The 17,539-nt window shown below is 41.1% G+C and overlaps 4 protein-coding genes across 4 annotated transcripts; 2 read left to right on the top strand and 2 right to left on the bottom strand.

The window, feature by feature from the left end:
* The first annotated feature begins 10,983 nt into the window (after positions 1 to 10,983).
* Positions 10,984 to 12,084, top strand: LOC108602357 (cytochrome c1, heme protein, mitochondrial). Its single transcript, XM_017990457.1, has one exon. The coding sequence runs from the start codon at positions 11,067 to 11,069 to the stop codon at positions 12,042 to 12,044; it is 978 nt and encodes a 325-aa protein (XP_017845946.1). The 5' UTR covers positions 10,984 to 11,066; the 3' UTR covers positions 12,045 to 12,084.
* Positions 12,085 to 12,424: 340 nt separating this feature from the next.
* Positions 12,425 to 13,141, top strand: LOC108603617 (guanosine-3',5'-bis(diphosphate) 3'-pyrophosphohydrolase MESH1). The gene is made up of 2 exons (XM_017992566.1): positions 12,425 to 12,926; positions 12,979 to 13,141. Exons 1-2 carry the CDS (start codon positions 12,504 to 12,506, stop codon positions 13,093 to 13,095), a joined length of 540 nt encoding a protein of 179 aa, XP_017848055.1. The 5' UTR covers positions 12,425 to 12,503; the 3' UTR covers positions 13,096 to 13,141.
* Positions 13,112 to 14,415, bottom strand: LOC108603615 (probable phosphoserine aminotransferase). The gene is made up of 3 exons (XM_017992565.1): positions 14,314 to 14,415; positions 13,567 to 14,243; positions 13,112 to 13,510 (listed from the first exon to the last, which is right to left on the bottom strand). Exons 1-3 carry the CDS (start codon positions 14,356 to 14,358, stop codon positions 13,138 to 13,140), a joined length of 1,095 nt encoding a protein of 364 aa, XP_017848054.1. The 5' UTR covers positions 14,359 to 14,415; the 3' UTR covers positions 13,112 to 13,137.
* A 1,068-nt stretch (positions 14,416 to 15,483) lies between these two features.
* LOC108601501 (putative defense protein 3) lies at positions 15,484 to 16,693 on the bottom strand. Its single transcript, XM_017989400.1, has 2 exons — positions 16,263 to 16,693; positions 15,484 to 15,565 (listed from the first exon to the last, which is right to left on the bottom strand). The coding sequence occupies exons 1-2, from the start codon at positions 16,688 to 16,690 to the stop codon at positions 15,484 to 15,486; spliced, it is 510 nt and encodes a 169-aa protein (XP_017844889.1). The 5' UTR covers positions 16,691 to 16,693.
* Between the last annotated feature and the right edge of the window lie 846 nt (positions 16,694 to 17,539).

Raw genomic sequence — 17,539 nt, 5'->3', positions numbered from 1 at the left:
GGGGCCCCTGTCTTGATCGGTTTTCATAGCTCAATTGGCTGACCCCTCTACCTCGCCCCTCCAACACACTGTCTCACTCCCTCCCGCTCTCACTCTCTCTCTCTCTCTTTGATCTCGAGTTTTGTATAACAACATTTATTTGTGTGTATGAATGAATCAAGCTCGAAGCATCGAATTAAGGTTTATTATTTTTTGTTCGGCTCGTTGTTTTCTTTTTCTTTTCTTTTTTTTTTTTTTTGCTGATTTAGACAATAATTTTTGCACCCGTCAACCTCCTCGCCTTTCACAAGCCGACACAGCAGCAGCAAGCGCGACTTCGACGTCGTCTGATTGTTTAAGAATTGTGGCGTCGTTGCAGTTTAAATTTCTGTTGGATCTGCACAAAAGTTTCAGGCCATATAAATTCTACGGAAACTGCTGTTTACTCAATCTCCAGTTGTTTATTTGTCAACTTAATATGCATAGAGAAAATAAATGTATATACGTAGATATGTATGAACACGAAATAGAAGGAAAACAAAAGAAATAACTTTGTGTGTGTCACATTTGTGGCAACAAAATTCAAAGAATTTTTAGCAATTTGTTCCGGTAGCACTACAGCTAAGGGTGATTAACAAGAGGTCGGAAATCTGACTCGCCCCAGCACTAGAACTAAAGTGTTGTTGAACTCTCACGCTCTTTCTTTCTCTCGCTCTCTCAAGTCTTTGATACTCGAATTTCCTTCACTTGAAATAAAACAAACACACTCGCTGTGCTCTTTAACAAAGTCGACCCACAATTAATTTGAAAACATTTGTCGTTGTCTTGAGAAAGTTCTATTGTAAAGTGCTTCAAAGCTGAATCTACACAAAATACTATACATTAGTGTTAATTTAGTGCGTGTAATTAAGCCACCTGAGCCTGGGAAAGAGATCACAATTGCTTGCTGTCTTTGTTGCTGACAGCTGCTTTGAAGAAAAAGGAATGAAAGAGAGACAGAGATAAAGAGAGAGAGAGAGAGAGAGAGAGCGCATTCGTTCTGTATGGTTGAGTTTGTATGCGTGTCTATGTACATATCTGTGTGATGAGTTTGACTAATTACTCTGTTCAAAAGACAACAGGTGGTATTGGCTATAAACCCAAATTTCATTTATTATTATTATTTAAGCAACTTACTTTTGCTGTTAGATCATTATGGTTTTATACATGGGTGAAAAAAAAACGTAAGTTATTTATTTCCATACATATACTATCGCTGATTGAATTACCGTTTTTAATGAGTGTGGATCTAGTCACAATTACTTAAACAACAATGTGAAACACTGGACCCTCACCCACTAAAAACAGCAGTACGGTAGTTCTTGGTACGTAATCCCCCAATATGTTATTTGGGGCGTTCACTACATACAAAAACACTTTTACATACATATGCACACATACTCACAGCTTTGGCATTTTTGTTAGTCTTATGCCAGTTTTCAATTCCAATTATTTAGCGATAGTGCAAAAAGTAAGAACAAAACAAACCTCGATACGCTACTCCGGCTGTTTTGTTTCACAATTTCATTGTTGTTGTTGTTGAGCAGCGCATATTGATAAGCGCAAACAGTCTCTACTTTTATTCTTTTAAGTGCTCGCTCGCGTCGTTGATGATAAGCAGCAAATAAACTAAATACACAAATGATCGTTGACGTTCAAAATTTAAAAAGAGAAAAAACAAATGAAAATAAACAGAGTGGCAACGCTATAGCTACAGAAAAAGAACCGCTTGTTTGTAAGCGAACAAATATGGGGAGAGCGCATACATATACACTCAACTATCCGTGTGCGTTTGTCTCTGTGTGTGTACTGCCAATACATGCAAAATGTAAAGCTTACAAACATACACGCGTCCATACAGACTGTAAGTACTCTTATATGTATACTCAATGTCTGTTTGCATGTGTTGGTGAACGATGGCTGCGCTGATCGCTGATGGCGGCAGTTGCTTCTCTGCGTTGCTTTTATTTTTCAAGTATGCTTGGTCGTTGTTCTTTTAGTATTCTGGTCTCTTCGCATTGAAGAAGCATGGCGAATACAGACATACACACACACACACACGATCACACGCACACATTGAAGCACACGCACGAGGATGTGAGAGACTTGTCAATTTCATGCTCGCAAATTGAGTTTTACTAAATTGTTATTGAAATTAAATCATTTCTAATTAGACTGATCCAACTGTAACCGCTGCTGCGTGTACATCCGTTGCCCGGTACGATGGTCATTATATCGGTAAACTGATGCCTACGCTTGTGTATGTATTTACTCATGTGTGCCTGCGTTGCGTGTGTGTGTGTGTGTGTGTGTGTATAATCAGCGGCAATTTGAAATAAAAGCGCAAACTGGCAACGCTACACACACATACACCCATGCAAGCACTACTTTTTATATTTTTATTCAGTTTAATTTAATATCGTTCATTACATTTATTTCGTTTTGCATTCAGCAGACTGACGAAATGAAAAATGGCGACCAATTAATGCAACTGCTATAATATTTTGCGGTTAGTTTTTGGTTCTTTTTAGGTAGAGTACAGTTAATTATTTTTCTCCCACACAAAAACGCACACATAGACATGGTTCTACGTATGAGTGTGTTCAAGATCTCACGTTTTACACGGAATTCACACGCGCAGCGACCGAGCACACATAAAAACACGCGTTCAAGCGAAGTTTATTGATTTTTCTTATTCGTTTTATATTTATTTGTTTATATGTATTTATTGTTACCAGAGGGGAAAAATATTAAATGTAAAAACTGCAAACACTCGGTTGCGCAGTCGCAGTATCTAAAACGCATCGCAGCGCTATTAAGCGACCACTCACAAACATCACTCTTATAAGACTAACTCAAAGTTGAGCCATTGAAATAGTTACACCGCTGCTGAGACTCTGAAACGCGATCGAGCGTGCTGCCAAAAAACACCCTGACGTACGGGCAACCGATGCAACTCAAACAAGTTGCCTAGCATTTAACTTGGGCCCAGTTTAACTACCAGCAAAACAATTTCCTAACGATTTTAGGCATAATTTCAATAAGGATCTTAAATGATTTTATTATTTTAAATTATATTAATGTTTGTTTTTCTGCAAATAAATTAGTTTATTAAAATATAAATGGTAAAATATTCTACATAGCACACTTTTCAGAATTTGACGATCAGCTACAATTTTCGTGTATCTTCGATTGATTTGTCTAGGGACTTTTCATGTTACTCGAAGTGAGGCATCACTACCAGTGATGCATCACGGGGTTAGAACTTAACATGATTTTCCTGGTGCTCTATGTTAGCGACTTAGCTACTAGTGTATAACCGGGGTGTGGTGTCTTGGTATCATGCGTACGTTAGGGTTCATGCTCTCGCATACATACACATTTCAGAGAGTTTGTAAGCGTCGCTCTCGCGAGCGCGCGCTTGTCTTCGATGTGTGTGTGTAATCGTGTACAAATGATACAAAGAAGAATTATATCAAAGACGAAGGAAAATAATGATGACGCAGTGAAAAAATTATATTAAAATAATTACAACAGCGCGTTCAACTTGGAAAAGTTGTTGTTGCTGCTGCTGCTGCTTCCCGATGCCGTTTGTTTGTCGACGCGCGCACCTTTTAACTACCTCTGTTGTTGTTGTTGTTCTTGTTCTGGTTATTGTTGTTGTAGCTTTTCAGCTATACACTTTTTTGTGGGGTGGCTTCTTTAAGATTCGTAGAGAAATGCTTGTGAAAGGTTTGTACGCACGCACACACATACAAACATATTTATATCTTTATGCGATTTTATTTGTATGTGTGTTGGCTTTTGTCATTTCTTTGGCAAAAGCTAGAGCAGCGCGCCGCTTCGGTAAGGGTACGTGACGTCAACGCAGCTGTTGCCCGACAGTCAGTCAGTAGGTTCGTTGTCTTTTTGCGTTTCCTCCACTACCCAGATCTCTGAATCCATTATAGTGCTGGAAAAAAAAAAAAAATGCTCGGCGTGCATCATTTTCATCAAGCTGACACAGTTTCGGCACAATTCCGGGCTGTCAATGAATTTTTGCTGAAGAAGTGATCATTTAAATATGTATGTACATGTACGTAATGTACGTAAGCATTTAATTTATTTTACCATTTCCGTTCATTGATATGCGCTATCGCCCACAAGAGAAATTCTTTCTCTTTTGCGAAATCAGTTTACTGCTCTAAATCCAAACTACAGTTCTAGTTTTAATAGGGATTCTTGAATTTTAATTTGCACCACACTAAAACTTAAACTTGGATATGTAACGCTTCCCACAGTTTAATCAGTTAGAGGTTTTAAGCTCGCAGCCAAGCCCAGTTCACTTGAGATAAAAAATCGGCACACACTCACAACTTGTCATTGCGAAAATGTTTTGAGGTGTGTGCTTAGAGTGGGCTAATGTTGTCGCAGGTTCATATCGGGGCAACGGGCCAGCAACTGAAGCAAAAATCGTCGCCTGACCCATGCCAATGCAATCTCAGAGCTGCTGCTGCTGCAATCGCAATTGCAACTTATTTTATTTTTCTTATTTTGTGTAGCTTGTAAATGTCATTACGGTCGTTGCCCAACTGGCAACTGGCAACTTGGAACGGGCAACCAACTGCCAACGCGTTCGCGTCCACTCACATTAAATTACGTACACTCCTTTTGTTTGCCATACTCATATATATTTAAATTGCAGTCGAAGAAAAGTCAAGTAAAATAAAAAGGAAAACAAATAAATAAATTTAGAGGCAAAGAAAGATGCAATGGCTTAAAGCCTAAACAAATGGCAAAGTTCAAACGAGGTTAACAGCATTTCAAAGGAGCTCTCCTGCCCGAATCCCTGGCCAACAAAATAGATAGCGACTGTAGCCAACAAACAAGCAACACCACCAGCACCACCACCACCACCACCACCACAAAAAATGCAACAAAAAGAGTCAAAAAGCAGCTTAAGCGACAGGCAGAGGAAACATGACCATAGTAAGATAGTTACAACTTCAGTTGAAGCTACAGCTCCAGCTTTCAATAAAAAGACATGCGCACAAATCTGTGAACGTCTGCCGATGATGCTGGGGCAGCATATATAAAAAAACCTTTCTAACGATCGTTTACCTCTCGCAAAATGTAACAAAGGAGTCGTCGCCATCGTTTTCGTGGTTGTTGTTGTTAGTGGCGGCTAAAAGTTGCCTAGCCTGGCCTGGCTAGTTGGCTATATGCGGGCCAAGCCTAGGCCAACCAAGCGCCCACTTCCTACTTGTTACCGTTGCTGCAGGCTGCTGCGGTTGCTGTTGCTGCCCACAAACACAAACCTAGAAGTCAAGCACACAAATACTCACATACACACACACACACACATGCTCGTGTTTGGAGGCAAGCTAAGATTTTGATTTGGCTGCGGCACAGACGTAGCTGGAGGATAGCAGCTGTCCATAATGTGCTGGGCAATTTCCCCTTTGCATACGCCACTGCCAAAGAACCAAAAGACAACTTGAACAGACCACGACCAAAAGACAGCGACTACAACAAAAACCCAACCGAAAACGTAGTGAAGTTCAGGCAAACGGAGGAAAAATATAAAGAAAAGAGTAATAACCAGTTTTGTCTCCCAAAAAAGCCAAACAAATGAAGTCAAAGTGAAGAAAAAAAAAAAAGAACGTAGCTCATGTTTACGAGTAGAAGCGAACCAAACTTCAGGCCAAAAAGCAACGAGTGAGCGATCGAGCGTACCTCGCTACCACAGATGGGGCCTAATGGTTGAGAGTAGCGGCAAAGGGTAGGGTAGCTTTTGGGGCTAAGAGGAGCATGGGGGAATGTTGCAGAACGTTGTTGGTACGAACGCTCTTCAGTTTCAGCTTCAGTTTCAGCTTTAACTTTAACGGCCATCATCAGATAGAGTCAGGCCAAGAGACGAAGCAGCCAGTACAGTTGAATTGAAGTTGTGGCAAACGGGTATTGAGGGAGTTGACTGTAGGTCTTGCCGCGACTCGACTCGACTCGACTCGACTCGACTCGACTCGGTCTTTACCGTGGCTCTTGCTGCTTGTTGCTTGGTCTTTTGGTTTTGTCTCTGCAGCAGCAGCAGCAGCAGCTTCGACAGCGTTGTAGGAGTTTTGGCTACACAGAAGTTTAGTTACATGCTCATTACATAGATACACACATATACCAACAGATACATATGTATATATGCTCAGTACGCTTTGTACACTGTATGTGGCAAGCTATAGATACATACAATTTATGTATTGCAGATACATAGATAGGAGAGCCTGACTGTAGCTGGTCTCTAGTTCTAGCAACTGCATCGGATGCTGTTGCTGCTGCTGCTGCTGCTGTTGTTGCCTTTCTAAACTTCTAGCTGCGCTGATGTTTATCGCAGCACAAAAAAAATGTATATAAAAAGCAGAAAAAGAATATCGCTTAACTCCCACAAAATGCAAAAACAAAAAAGTGTATAAAAAAAAAAACAAGCTGCGCGCGAACCATTTCTTTGGCCTAGCAGCGGCTTTTGGCTTTAGCTGTGGATCTGGCGATTTACCCTCTTGGAAATCCAAACCAGTGTATCTTTCTTTTCACATGCATAAATTTTGAACGAAAGCTGCTCTCGAGTCGTAGAGCAGAGCTGAAGCATCATTAGTTTTGGAAATTTTTTTTTTTTTTTTTATGTATATCGTACGCTTTGGCGATTGTTCAGGATTTGATTGTGGTAACGTGGTCTGGATCGTGTGGCACATGGTTTTGCTAGCTCTTTTGCCTAGTTGATTTCCTGCTCGTGTAATTGTGAAAACAATTTAGACGAATTTTCCAGTTGAATTGCGCTTTTAATTTAAATTGCAATAAACTTGGCTTGCACACTCTTTAGATGCTGCTGTCATCGTCGTCGTCGTCATTGCCAGGCACAAATCAATTGTCAGTCGTTTGATTTTATTTTATTTCTATGCGCGGTTGAAAGTTCCTAGATCATGGACTAAATGGCAACGACATGAGCTAAGTTGAGTTGAGCTTAGACAAGTTGACTGGCAAATTTATTCTGGCCCACAAAGCCTGAGAATGTCAAATTGGCTGACGTTAGAGCAGCTAATTAAAGAACAGGCAATTGATCGTGCAAATGTCGGACAGTCAAAGTTGACTGAGATGAGGGGTTAAGCACTAAAGATGGATTCGTAATAAGAGCCAAAGGAAATACTAAAGTGAATGTACAAGAATTGGAGTTGTATATGCCTTGGTGGATTGTTACTAATAATTGGCCTTTAGCCTTAATTAAATATTGTATAAACATCACTTGTAACTACAATGATGTTGCCCCAAAGCCTCTTGTTGTCTATTTGTAGAATGTATCAACTTTAATGGCTGTTTGATGGGCAAACATTTAAGCAACATTTAGTTTTTTTTTTTTTTGGCTGTTGGCTGTTGACTGCACACGCTCTTGACCAGAGCTAGAGCCTTTCACCGTGTTGCGTATCCATCATAAGCGCCAACTTCAGTTGCACTCGAACCTTGACGAGTGAAGTGAGTAGCATTAAGTCTAAGAACAACAACGACAGAAGCAGCCGACGACGCAGCAGCAACAAATCGTCTCGTCAGCTGCTAAATTTCACTGTTTATTTCTTCTTACTCGAGCTGGAAATTAAAAGACTATAAACAATCGTGAGAATGGCACTTGAACATGTTCAAAACTATAATGGCCTTAAACGAAATGTACAAGCGACGATGGGGCAATGGCAATAGCAACAGCAAGGCAAATCAACGAGCCGCAGTCAGAGACTGCAAAGAGAGCGACGGACAGGCGGCTAAATGAACAGACAGTCAATCAACTTTAAGAAAAAAGCATCAACGACAACGTCAGCAGCAGCAGCAGCAGCAGTATCAGCAGCCGCCGCAGCAGCCGCTTCAAAGAGAAATGCGCGCGCTCAGATCGCTCGATTTAGCTACAACTACAAGGCATGCAATGAGGCTCGAACTGAAGCTGGAGCTGAAGCTAAAGATGATTTAAGCAGCGCGCAAGCGCGCGCGCTCGTCGAGAAAACTATTACAAAATGATCAAAGCAACTAAAATGAAATCAAATCAGTGTGCGAAGTGGACCTGAACCTGAAACAGGCAAAACCTAAATGCTATGTTGTTGTCTACAGACATGGCGATCGTATCGGATTGGATCGGTTCGAGACTCGATTACAATAATTACAATCAGCTACGCGCGATTCACCAAATCGCTGCAGCAATGTTAAAGATAAAAGCAAAGCAGATACATTTGCAGATATACGATACATAGATACAGTCGGCTATATAGTACCATACATATGTATGTATGTATGTATATAATTTTTATAAGAAATTGAAGCCAAGAAGCGGAATTAAAATAAAACTCATCAACAGCAGATACAAACATATTTATGTATAACGCTTATGATAGTGTGCCTGAATGTATCTACTAGACATATTCATCCATGACATGACTCAATTGCGCTCTGTTAGTGTAAGAGTGTGCATATGTATGTGTGTGAAAGATATTGTAAAAGCAATGAGCGAGCAAGCAAAACGTATGAAAAATCCATCTTCAGCTTCATCAAAGCATCAAAGCAATTTTCAGTTAACAGCAACTGAGACTGAACGCTGCACATTCACACACACACAAACACACACACATAGACGGCAAGCTTGGCATATGTATGTTTGTGTTGGCATCAGTTAGGCAGGCTCAGGCATCATTGGCAAAGCGAATCGAGCAAATCGAAGAATTGAATAGACAGTTACAACGTCGTAATGAAGCTAAAGCCTTTACACTATCGACAGCAAACCGCATGACATACACACAAACAAAGAATTATATAGTCTTAGATATACATATGTATGTATATGTGCATACTTGCACGCTTTGGTTGCTGTTTTTGCAAGCAAGAGAATTAAATTGATAAAGGCAAAGAGAGTGCTTAAGTTAAGCCTTGCTCTTTACAGAGTGAAAGGTGTGCATCAAACAGTAGCATACATATGTATGTATATATGCACATATGTGTATGTAAGCTGTCTGCAAACAGATGTAACCATTACATCAAATTTGATCTCTTTATAGATAATAATTCGCATCGACATACATAAACGCGCACTGCAGCTTGTGCATCTTGATTAAGCTGAAGACATTGCATTAGTTATTATATATATATATAAATATGTATGTATTGCATGTGTGTGTGTGTTTATCAAGTAAAATTTATTGATATTCATTGTTTGTTTGTTGTCGATCGTCGTGGTTGACTTTGTCGTTACGTTGCGACCAACTGAAATCACAATTGTTGAATGCTTAAGCACAAAAAACTTGCTGATGCTGTGTGCCTTCACTTTTAGTTACACACACGCACACAGACAACCCCTATGTATTTATATACATATGTACATGAAGTTGGCTTTTGGTCTATAATTCTTGTTTCTGGCCTCTCGTGCTGCTCAAGATAAGGAGTAGGAGCGACTCTAGCTGCCGGTCACAAGCTACAGCAACGATCCCATACCTAGGCCGAAGACTGCTGCCCCAGCATCTTCAAACAGGAAACTGTATGGCGCTGTGGCTCCCAAAGGAAGCACAGCAGCACCAGTAATATTTACATTTATTGCAAAATTATGCATATTTTTTTACTCTCTGCGTATGTACTGAGGCTATTTTTAAAGTAAATGTCTGTATGTATTTTAGTTGTGGTATTTTTTATTGGGAATATGACTTTTGATTCATATGAAATCAATGTACTTCTTATAAGAATTGCCGTTGTCGCCATTTATTTATTTATTAGAAGTTTTTCTCAAAAACTACATACATTTTGGGCTTAATACAATAAAACAAAAGACTTATCAGTGTCCATTTTGATAAATACATACATATCTTTATGTTTTTACAGTTTCAGCTTTATAATAATTTTAAATACGTAATGTAAAAACTTTATTAATTCAAAACTTTCTTATTTGTGACAAAAAATTTAACTAGAAATAATAATTTTTAATGTGTTTTATTTATTGTTCATCAATAAACTTATCTCATTAAATTAAAATATCTGAGCATCCAATACATGCAACATTTGAATTGCTGGACATATACAAGAATTATTTCTATTTTTTTTTTTTTGCCATTTTCAAAGGTTACATATATACAATATAAGTATACTGAAACTTAATGTTGGCTTTGGTAATTAGAATTTACCTTGATCGTATCGTAAACTCATTTCTTTGCGTCTTAAATCATTATGCATGGCGGTTGGGAGTGAAAAGCTTGTGGAGGTTTTCATGGAAAGTTGCTGCGGTTGTTGCTTTCTTGATGTTATTTTGTTGTTGTTTTTTTTTTTTTTTTTTTTCGAAAATTTAACGCTAGTCCAAAGAATTATTAATTGCGCAGCGGCAACAAAAGAAGTAACAACAGCAAAGCCAACTTTAACTGGGAATTATGCATCGTTGCGCAGAAGCAGAACGCAGCGCACACACACACACATATTTACAGCTATGTACACACATGCATGGTGTTTGTGTAAGCGCGTGTAAAAATATGGTAAACATGATAATACGTAATAAAAAATAGTGTAACAAAAAAGGGAAATATAAAATCAGGTACAAATTTTCACCAAAAACAGTTTGCGACGCTTGGCCGCAGTTCGTTGATGTTGTTGTTGTTATTGTTGTTGCTGTTGCTGTTAGATTTTGAAGCTTTGTTGTGGCCACACAGTGTGAAGAAGCCTAGGAAATATTGTAATGCAAGCGTTGTTTGTTGGCCTGTTACAGATTTACAGATTACTGCGTCAGATAACAAATGAAAGTGCCTGCATTCTGTTGTGCACGGCTTAAAGTTGGATGGAGAGCATAAATGAAGTCGCTTTAATATTTGAGAGAATTATATAGAAAGTCAGTACTTTTGACACATGTGGTATAAGATTATAGATAAAAACATTTCATAGCATAATAGGCCCAGTGCTCAAAATGCTACTAAAAAGGCAGCTTTTCATGTTGCCGTTTTACAACACTACTCAATGCTCAAAGGAAACGCAGCTGTCAGCATCATCGAAATTCCGTAAATATAGAAATAAATTATAACATGGCTAAAATGTTGTTGAATTTCGGCAGCAAGCTGCTCAAGTCCACCAAAAACTGGACTTCTCATAAGAGCAGCACATGGACGAATGCCCAGAACAGGCTAAGTGCGCGCCAAAAGTTGCTAGGTGTTGGCATTGGCGTTCTGACGGGCGGCGCTGGAGTTTTGCTGTACGCTTTAGAAGCTAGTGTAGAGGCTTCTAGTGATATGGTACATGCTCCGAGGCAGGCGTGGGGTCACCTTGGATTGCTGTCGGCTTTAGACAAGAAAGGCGTTCGTCGAGGCTTTCAGGTGTACAAGGAGGTGTGCGCATCGTGTCACTCGCTGCAGTATATGGCATATCGAAATCTGGTGGGCGTCTGCATGACTGAGGCGGAAGCCAAGGCTGAGGCGGAGATGATAACGGTGAGAGACGGTCCCGACGAGGAGGGTAACTACTACGATCGTCCGGGCAAGTTGTCTGATCATTTTCCTATGCCATATCCAAATGAGGAAGCAGCTCGTTCGGCCAATAATGGCTCTTATCCGCCTGATCTAAGTTACATTATTGCTGCTCGCAAGGGTGGCGAGGACTACATATTTTCTCTATTGACTGGCTACTGCGATCCTCCGGCTGGTTTCCAACTGCGCGAAGGACTATACTTTAATCCATATTTTTCGGGCGGCGCTATAGCAATGGGTCAGCTAGTAAGCAATGAGTCTGTCACTTACGATGATCCAGATGTTCCAGCCTCAGCCAGTCAAATAGCCAAGGATGTGTGTACGTTTCTGAAATGGACATCGGAGCCAGATGGTGATGACCGCAAGTTGCTGCTAATTAAATCTGTAATCATATCATTTTTTTTGATTGGCATTACTTACTACATTAAGCGCTTGAAGTGGTCTTGTCTGAAGACGCGAAAAATATACTTTATGGATGATGTTATTGCAAGTAACAAGGCTAAGGAAAAATCAAATGACAACGAATGTCCTAAGGAATAAATATCGTAGCAAATGGCTATTGTAATAAATAAATATATTTACCTGAATTCATTTAAATAGTTTTGAATTTTCGCGCTTAAGTTAGCGTCATCTAGCGGTTGGAAGCAGGACTAGGTTTCAGTGCTGAGCATGCTTTAAATCTAAACACACTGCGGGCTCTATAAGAACCTGCCAGTGCTGCTTCTAGCGGTTTTTTGTTGTTTTTTTTTTTTTTTTTTGACACAAATCAATTCAGAATGGCTGAAGTTTCAATTTAAGCAATGAACCTTTTAATATTTAAATACTAAAATATTTCAAAATGACATTTATAAATATAAAATTGAGCAAATTTAAGGGATTTGCAAGAAATCTATATATTAAAAACTAGCTATTAAAAAATCTGAATTGGCAGCACTTGCGATTGCTTTTCTTACCAATTTCAATACAAGACTTGTTTATCAATTGAAGCAATAAAGTTTAATGGCAACACACCCTTCGAAGCAATTTATGAAATGTCTGCAATATGCAGCTCACAAGCACAGTGAGCAGCGACGAAAGGATCCGAAGTGTACTCCATATGTAAATCACGTTATTAACGTGAGTACCATTTTGGCCGTAGAAGCCGGCGTACAAGATGAAGCGGTGCTAATGGCGGCTCTACTTCATGATGTGGTCGAGGATACGGATGCAACGTTTGCGGACGTAGAGGCTCTCTTCGGCAGTGATGTGTGCAATTTGGTGTGCCAGGTGACCGACGACAAGTCGCTAGAGAAGCAGGAGCGCAAGCGTTTGCAGATTGTGAATGCAGCCAAGTCGAGCAGCAGAGCCAAGCTCATCAAGTTGGCCGATAAGCTAGACAATCTGAGAGACTTGCAGATTAATACGCCATCCGGTTGGACAGAGGTAAGTCACTCCGTATTAAGTGGAACTGATTTACTGTACAATTGCAATGCAGGAACGACGTGAGCAGTACTTCGTGTGGGCCAAGAAGGTAGTGGACAACCTACGCGGTACCAATTCTGCACTGGAGCAACAGCTGGATGATATATTTAGGCAACGATGTCTGATGTAAATAATAATGCAACTGATGATTGTGCACCAAGAGGCAAACTGTTTAGTTTTTATTATTTTCATAGAAAGCCTGCATGAGCTTGGCCAGCTGCTGTGTCTCTGCGAGCGTGATGGCATTATAGAGAGAGGCCCGTATGCCGCCCACCGAACGATGGCCCTTCAGCTGAATCATGCCCTGTGACTCGGCCTTTGTCAGGAATTCCTTTTCCAGCGCCTCGTTACCAGTGGCGCTGCCAATACGGAAAGGTAAGTTCATGTGTGAGCGGGCACGTGACGCCACTGGACAGATGTAGAAGCCATTGGACTTGTCGATAATGTCATAGATAAGCTTTGACTTGGCCTTAGCGCGCTCGCACATGCCTGCTACGCCACCATTGCGTTTGATCCACTGGAAGACCTGTCCCATTACATATATACTGTCAAGAACGAACGAGGATTAAGCATAAATAAGGCAAATGTCGAATGTTCTTACCCGAAAGTGGGCGGTGTGTTGTAGAGTGAATCGTTCTTATCCATCAGTTCAAAGTTTAGCACAGATGGTGTTATCTTCAGATGCTTGCCAATGAGATCCTCGCGCACTATAACAACTGTTACGCCAGATGGCCCAATGTTCTTTTGTGCGCCGGCAAAGATAACGCCAAACTTGTTGACATCAATGGGTCTGGACAGAAAGTTGGATGACATGTCGCATACCAAGGGCACATCTGTCGGCAGCTGAGGTACAAAGTCAAACTCAACGCCATCGACAGTCTCATTGTCGCAATAATAAACGTAGGATGCATTCGGATCTAGTTTCCAGGTCTCTTGCCTGGGAACATCTATGTACCTATCCACTTTTGGCACGACCGTATTAACTTTGCCGTATTGAGCTGCTTCCTTGGCAGCCTTAGCGGACCACGAGCCCGTGATGACGTAATCTGCCGTGCCTGTGCGTCCAATGAGATTAAGAGCCACTGCTGCAAACTGGCCAGTGCCGCCGCCTTGCATAAGCAGCACCTTGTAATTTTTAGGCAACTTCAACAGCTCACGCAGATCGGCAAGCGCTGCATCATGTATTTTTGCATAATTGCTGGAGCGATGTGACATTTCCATGACTGAAATACCGCTGCCATTGCAGTTGAGCAAGTTGGCCTGCACTTCCTTCAAGACCTAATAAAATAATATACATATAAAACTAAAATGTAAAGTATGCTCAATTCCTTCAAGTGCATTTGCTAACCTCTTCGGGTAACTTGGCTGGGCCGGCGGCGAAGTTGATAACCATATTCAAAAAGTCTTCCGCTGCGAGAACCTGAACGACAAGCTGTAAAATTATAACTGAAAGTGTTTGAAAGCGCAGAAGCAATATGAGGAGGAACGTTTGCTGATAAATGAACAACAAGTGTGCATATATTTGAAAACATGAAAACAAAGCGCGTGTAGCAAAAACAGACTGGACAGCGAACTTGCCAAACAGTGGCGTTGTGCCTTTACCTCGATACTTCACGTAAAGCTTGAGAGAGCGGCTTTGCGTACGCCCACGTCACTGGCAAGTCGGCAGCGAAGAGAGTGCCCAGACGTGCACACACAAACACACACACATGCGAACAGCGATTGTGGGCTTGATCAAAACAAGTTGATAAACCGCATCGACGTCGCGATACGTCTACGTCTACGTCGACTGCGACCGCAACTGCAACTCACGAAAACAACACGCGATACGACCCCCAAGCTCTCCACACTCTGCTCTGCTTATTCGCGCCGGCTACGGTTGCCAGGCACTTTACTGGAAAGACGTAAACAAGTGCAACTGCAAGTATGTAAATCAAATAAATAAGAGCCTAAAGCATAAATGTGACTAAAGTGAAGCTTCAATTGTAACGACAGTAATATCTACATTGTAAGTATAAAGTTCAGCTGAATATTGTAAACGAAAACAAATGCAAACAGCAAGTGAATTATTTATTTAGTATTTGCGACTGTTCGCTTTAAGAGCATTTGTAATTGCTTGCGTTAATTTCATCAGCAGTTAATTTAATTTTGCTAGCCGACTTTATTTGTTTACAAGCAAGTCGACATATTGATTTAATAACAAGACATTAAGAATTTCATTTGCCAGTAATCCGACGCACTGCACTAATTACTTTATCATCCGTTGCTTTAGCTAGTCGAACTTACGTTTGCCAATTTACTTTGGCAAAACAAAATTCCAATAAGATGCAGTCAACGTGCCTGGAAATTTAAAATGTGTGACTGCTCGTGCGTGTGTGTGTGTGTGTGTGTGTGTGTGTGAGTGAGCTGCTGGGTTATTCATACGCGCAGGGGGAAACGGGGGGATTGGCTTCAAAACAACAATAGCTGTTACTTAATTATTTGAAGTTTAATTGATTTGCTTAAGCTTTAAATGAAATTATTTAATTAATTGTGGCTCTGTTGCCACGATTCCCACAATATCGGCCCAGAAGTTGCCATAATCGTGTAGCACAGTGCCGCTGCAAAGAGAAGAGTGAAAGAAATACGTAAGCGCAGCATGATTTTGCAAAATTGAATGCATTCAATTGCTTGGTAAACAGATGCCTTAAATAGACATTAATTGATGAGTTGACACAAAATATTTACTTCAGTTACTCTTACACTAGACAACAAGCGATTTGTTGCTGTTGGCTGCTGCACAGCTCGCACGCCCGCCCTTCATAAACTAGCAGTAGCGGTAATTTATCAAAAAGTTGTGCTTTCGCCAGTTCCTTGCTGACAAACACACACATAATTTATTAAACATCTCGCACATTATGCGAACGTGCGAATGATAAATGGCTGTCACTGTCATAGCTCACTCAAAGATTCACGCCTATGTAGCGCAGTGCTCGGGGTTATGGTTGCTGCATTGGCAACTTTCCTATTGAATGCGCAGTCAGTCGTCAGTTTTAGTTTTGGCTTTGGCTTTAACTTTGCTTTTTTTGTCTCGAAGTAAATCAATTACATAAGACCTACATTGTTGTTGTTTGATGATTATCTGGCATTTTGCTGACAATTATGCGCACAAATGTGCCCAAGCAAATCTTGGGCTGAACCAACGTGGCGTATGATTAATGATTTGCCTTGGTCACAAGGCAACGGTACGGCGTTGCTGCTGGCAATGATTAGGCAGAAAAACTTTTTGTCGCTTTTCATCTTCAATACTTGACTTACGTGAAGTAGACATTGCCACGTTTGTTCTGTGGCGCCTTCCATATCAGCTTGGCGCCCAACTTATCACGATTATCCGAGTGCGTTATGGCCGAACACTCCGGTATTGTCTTGGTGTTCTCGCTTTGGATCCACTCGCCAATCCACTCATTGGAATTGGCATCGCGCGCCTGCAAAAAGAAGCCACGGAATGTGGTCGAGCCCTGCTGGCGCGGATACACTAGCACGGAGATTTCCTGGCCCGGATGATAGGTCTGTGCGCTGGCCACCACCTCAAAGGGATTGGTGTGCGCCGGCTGGGAGCGCGCTTTGCCATGGTTGGGCTGATTTGCACGCTGCTTCACGCAAGTATCCGCCGGTGCGCCATCCGGAAAGCCTGAAGTGCCTGCCAGTAGCAGCAGCAGTGTGAGGTAGGTCCATCGACTGTTCATTGGTCAAGCGTTTGCTGTTTGTGCCGGGCGCGCGCGTTTGGCGTTAATCAAATGTTAAAACTCTTACGCTGGCCGTCGGCGTCGCTGCTTTTAAAGCCTCGGCTTGGCGAGGCGTCCAAAAAGCTCAAGCCAGCATTGGCATGGGCGTTTGTGTTGTGTTTGTTTTTTCTTTTTGGCCAGGCCAACCAGTTTTTAATGATCAAAAAGCCAAATAGTTGTGTATATTTTGCGCAGTTCCTTTCCTGCAGTGCTCCAAACTGGGTCAAACATTAGCGCTTTGATGCCGGCCGCCGTCGCTGCCGCCGCCGCAAACCCTGCACCACCCCACCACTCCCCTCCCCACCTCACTCCACACAGTCTCTGCAACATTGTTGACTCCCCAGCTTCGGCTGCAGCTCCAGCTCCAGGCCAACATGCTGTTTGTTTTGCGAGGCGCTAAGTGCTCCATTACGAAATTCTATGCTTCTAATCGCAGCCCACAGTTGCTGATGTTGTTGGCCTTGTTTGTTTGTTTGTTTTGAGCGCTTTTGCGTATATTTTTCAGCGCGTTTAATGTGTTAATTGACAGGCGCTGCCTGTTTGGCTGTTGATTTCGTTGAGCTTTTGATTTCAATTACGCTCTATTGGCGACTATTTGCGAACTAATTTTCTTTCGGGGCGTAACGTCGATGACTTATGCTAAACAAATTGCGGAAAAATTCAGACATAACATTGGCATAGCATTGAAATATTTATATTGCATAATAAAATAATATTGAAAAAATTGTATAAGTTAAAAATTTATACATTTTAAATTAGATAACAGGTAGAAGCTGATTAGGCTAGCTAAAAAATATTAAAATGTTTTTT

Source organism: Drosophila busckii, chromosome 3R (assembly GCF_011750605.1).
Source record: "Drosophila busckii strain San Diego stock center, stock number 13000-0081.31 chromosome 3R, ASM1175060v1, whole genome shotgun sequence".
Lineage (NCBI taxonomy): Eukaryota > Metazoa > Arthropoda > Insecta > Diptera > Drosophilidae > Drosophila > Drosophila busckii.
The sequence above is the reverse complement of the archived record's forward strand: the minus strand, read 5'-3'. Positions and strand labels throughout refer to the sequence as shown.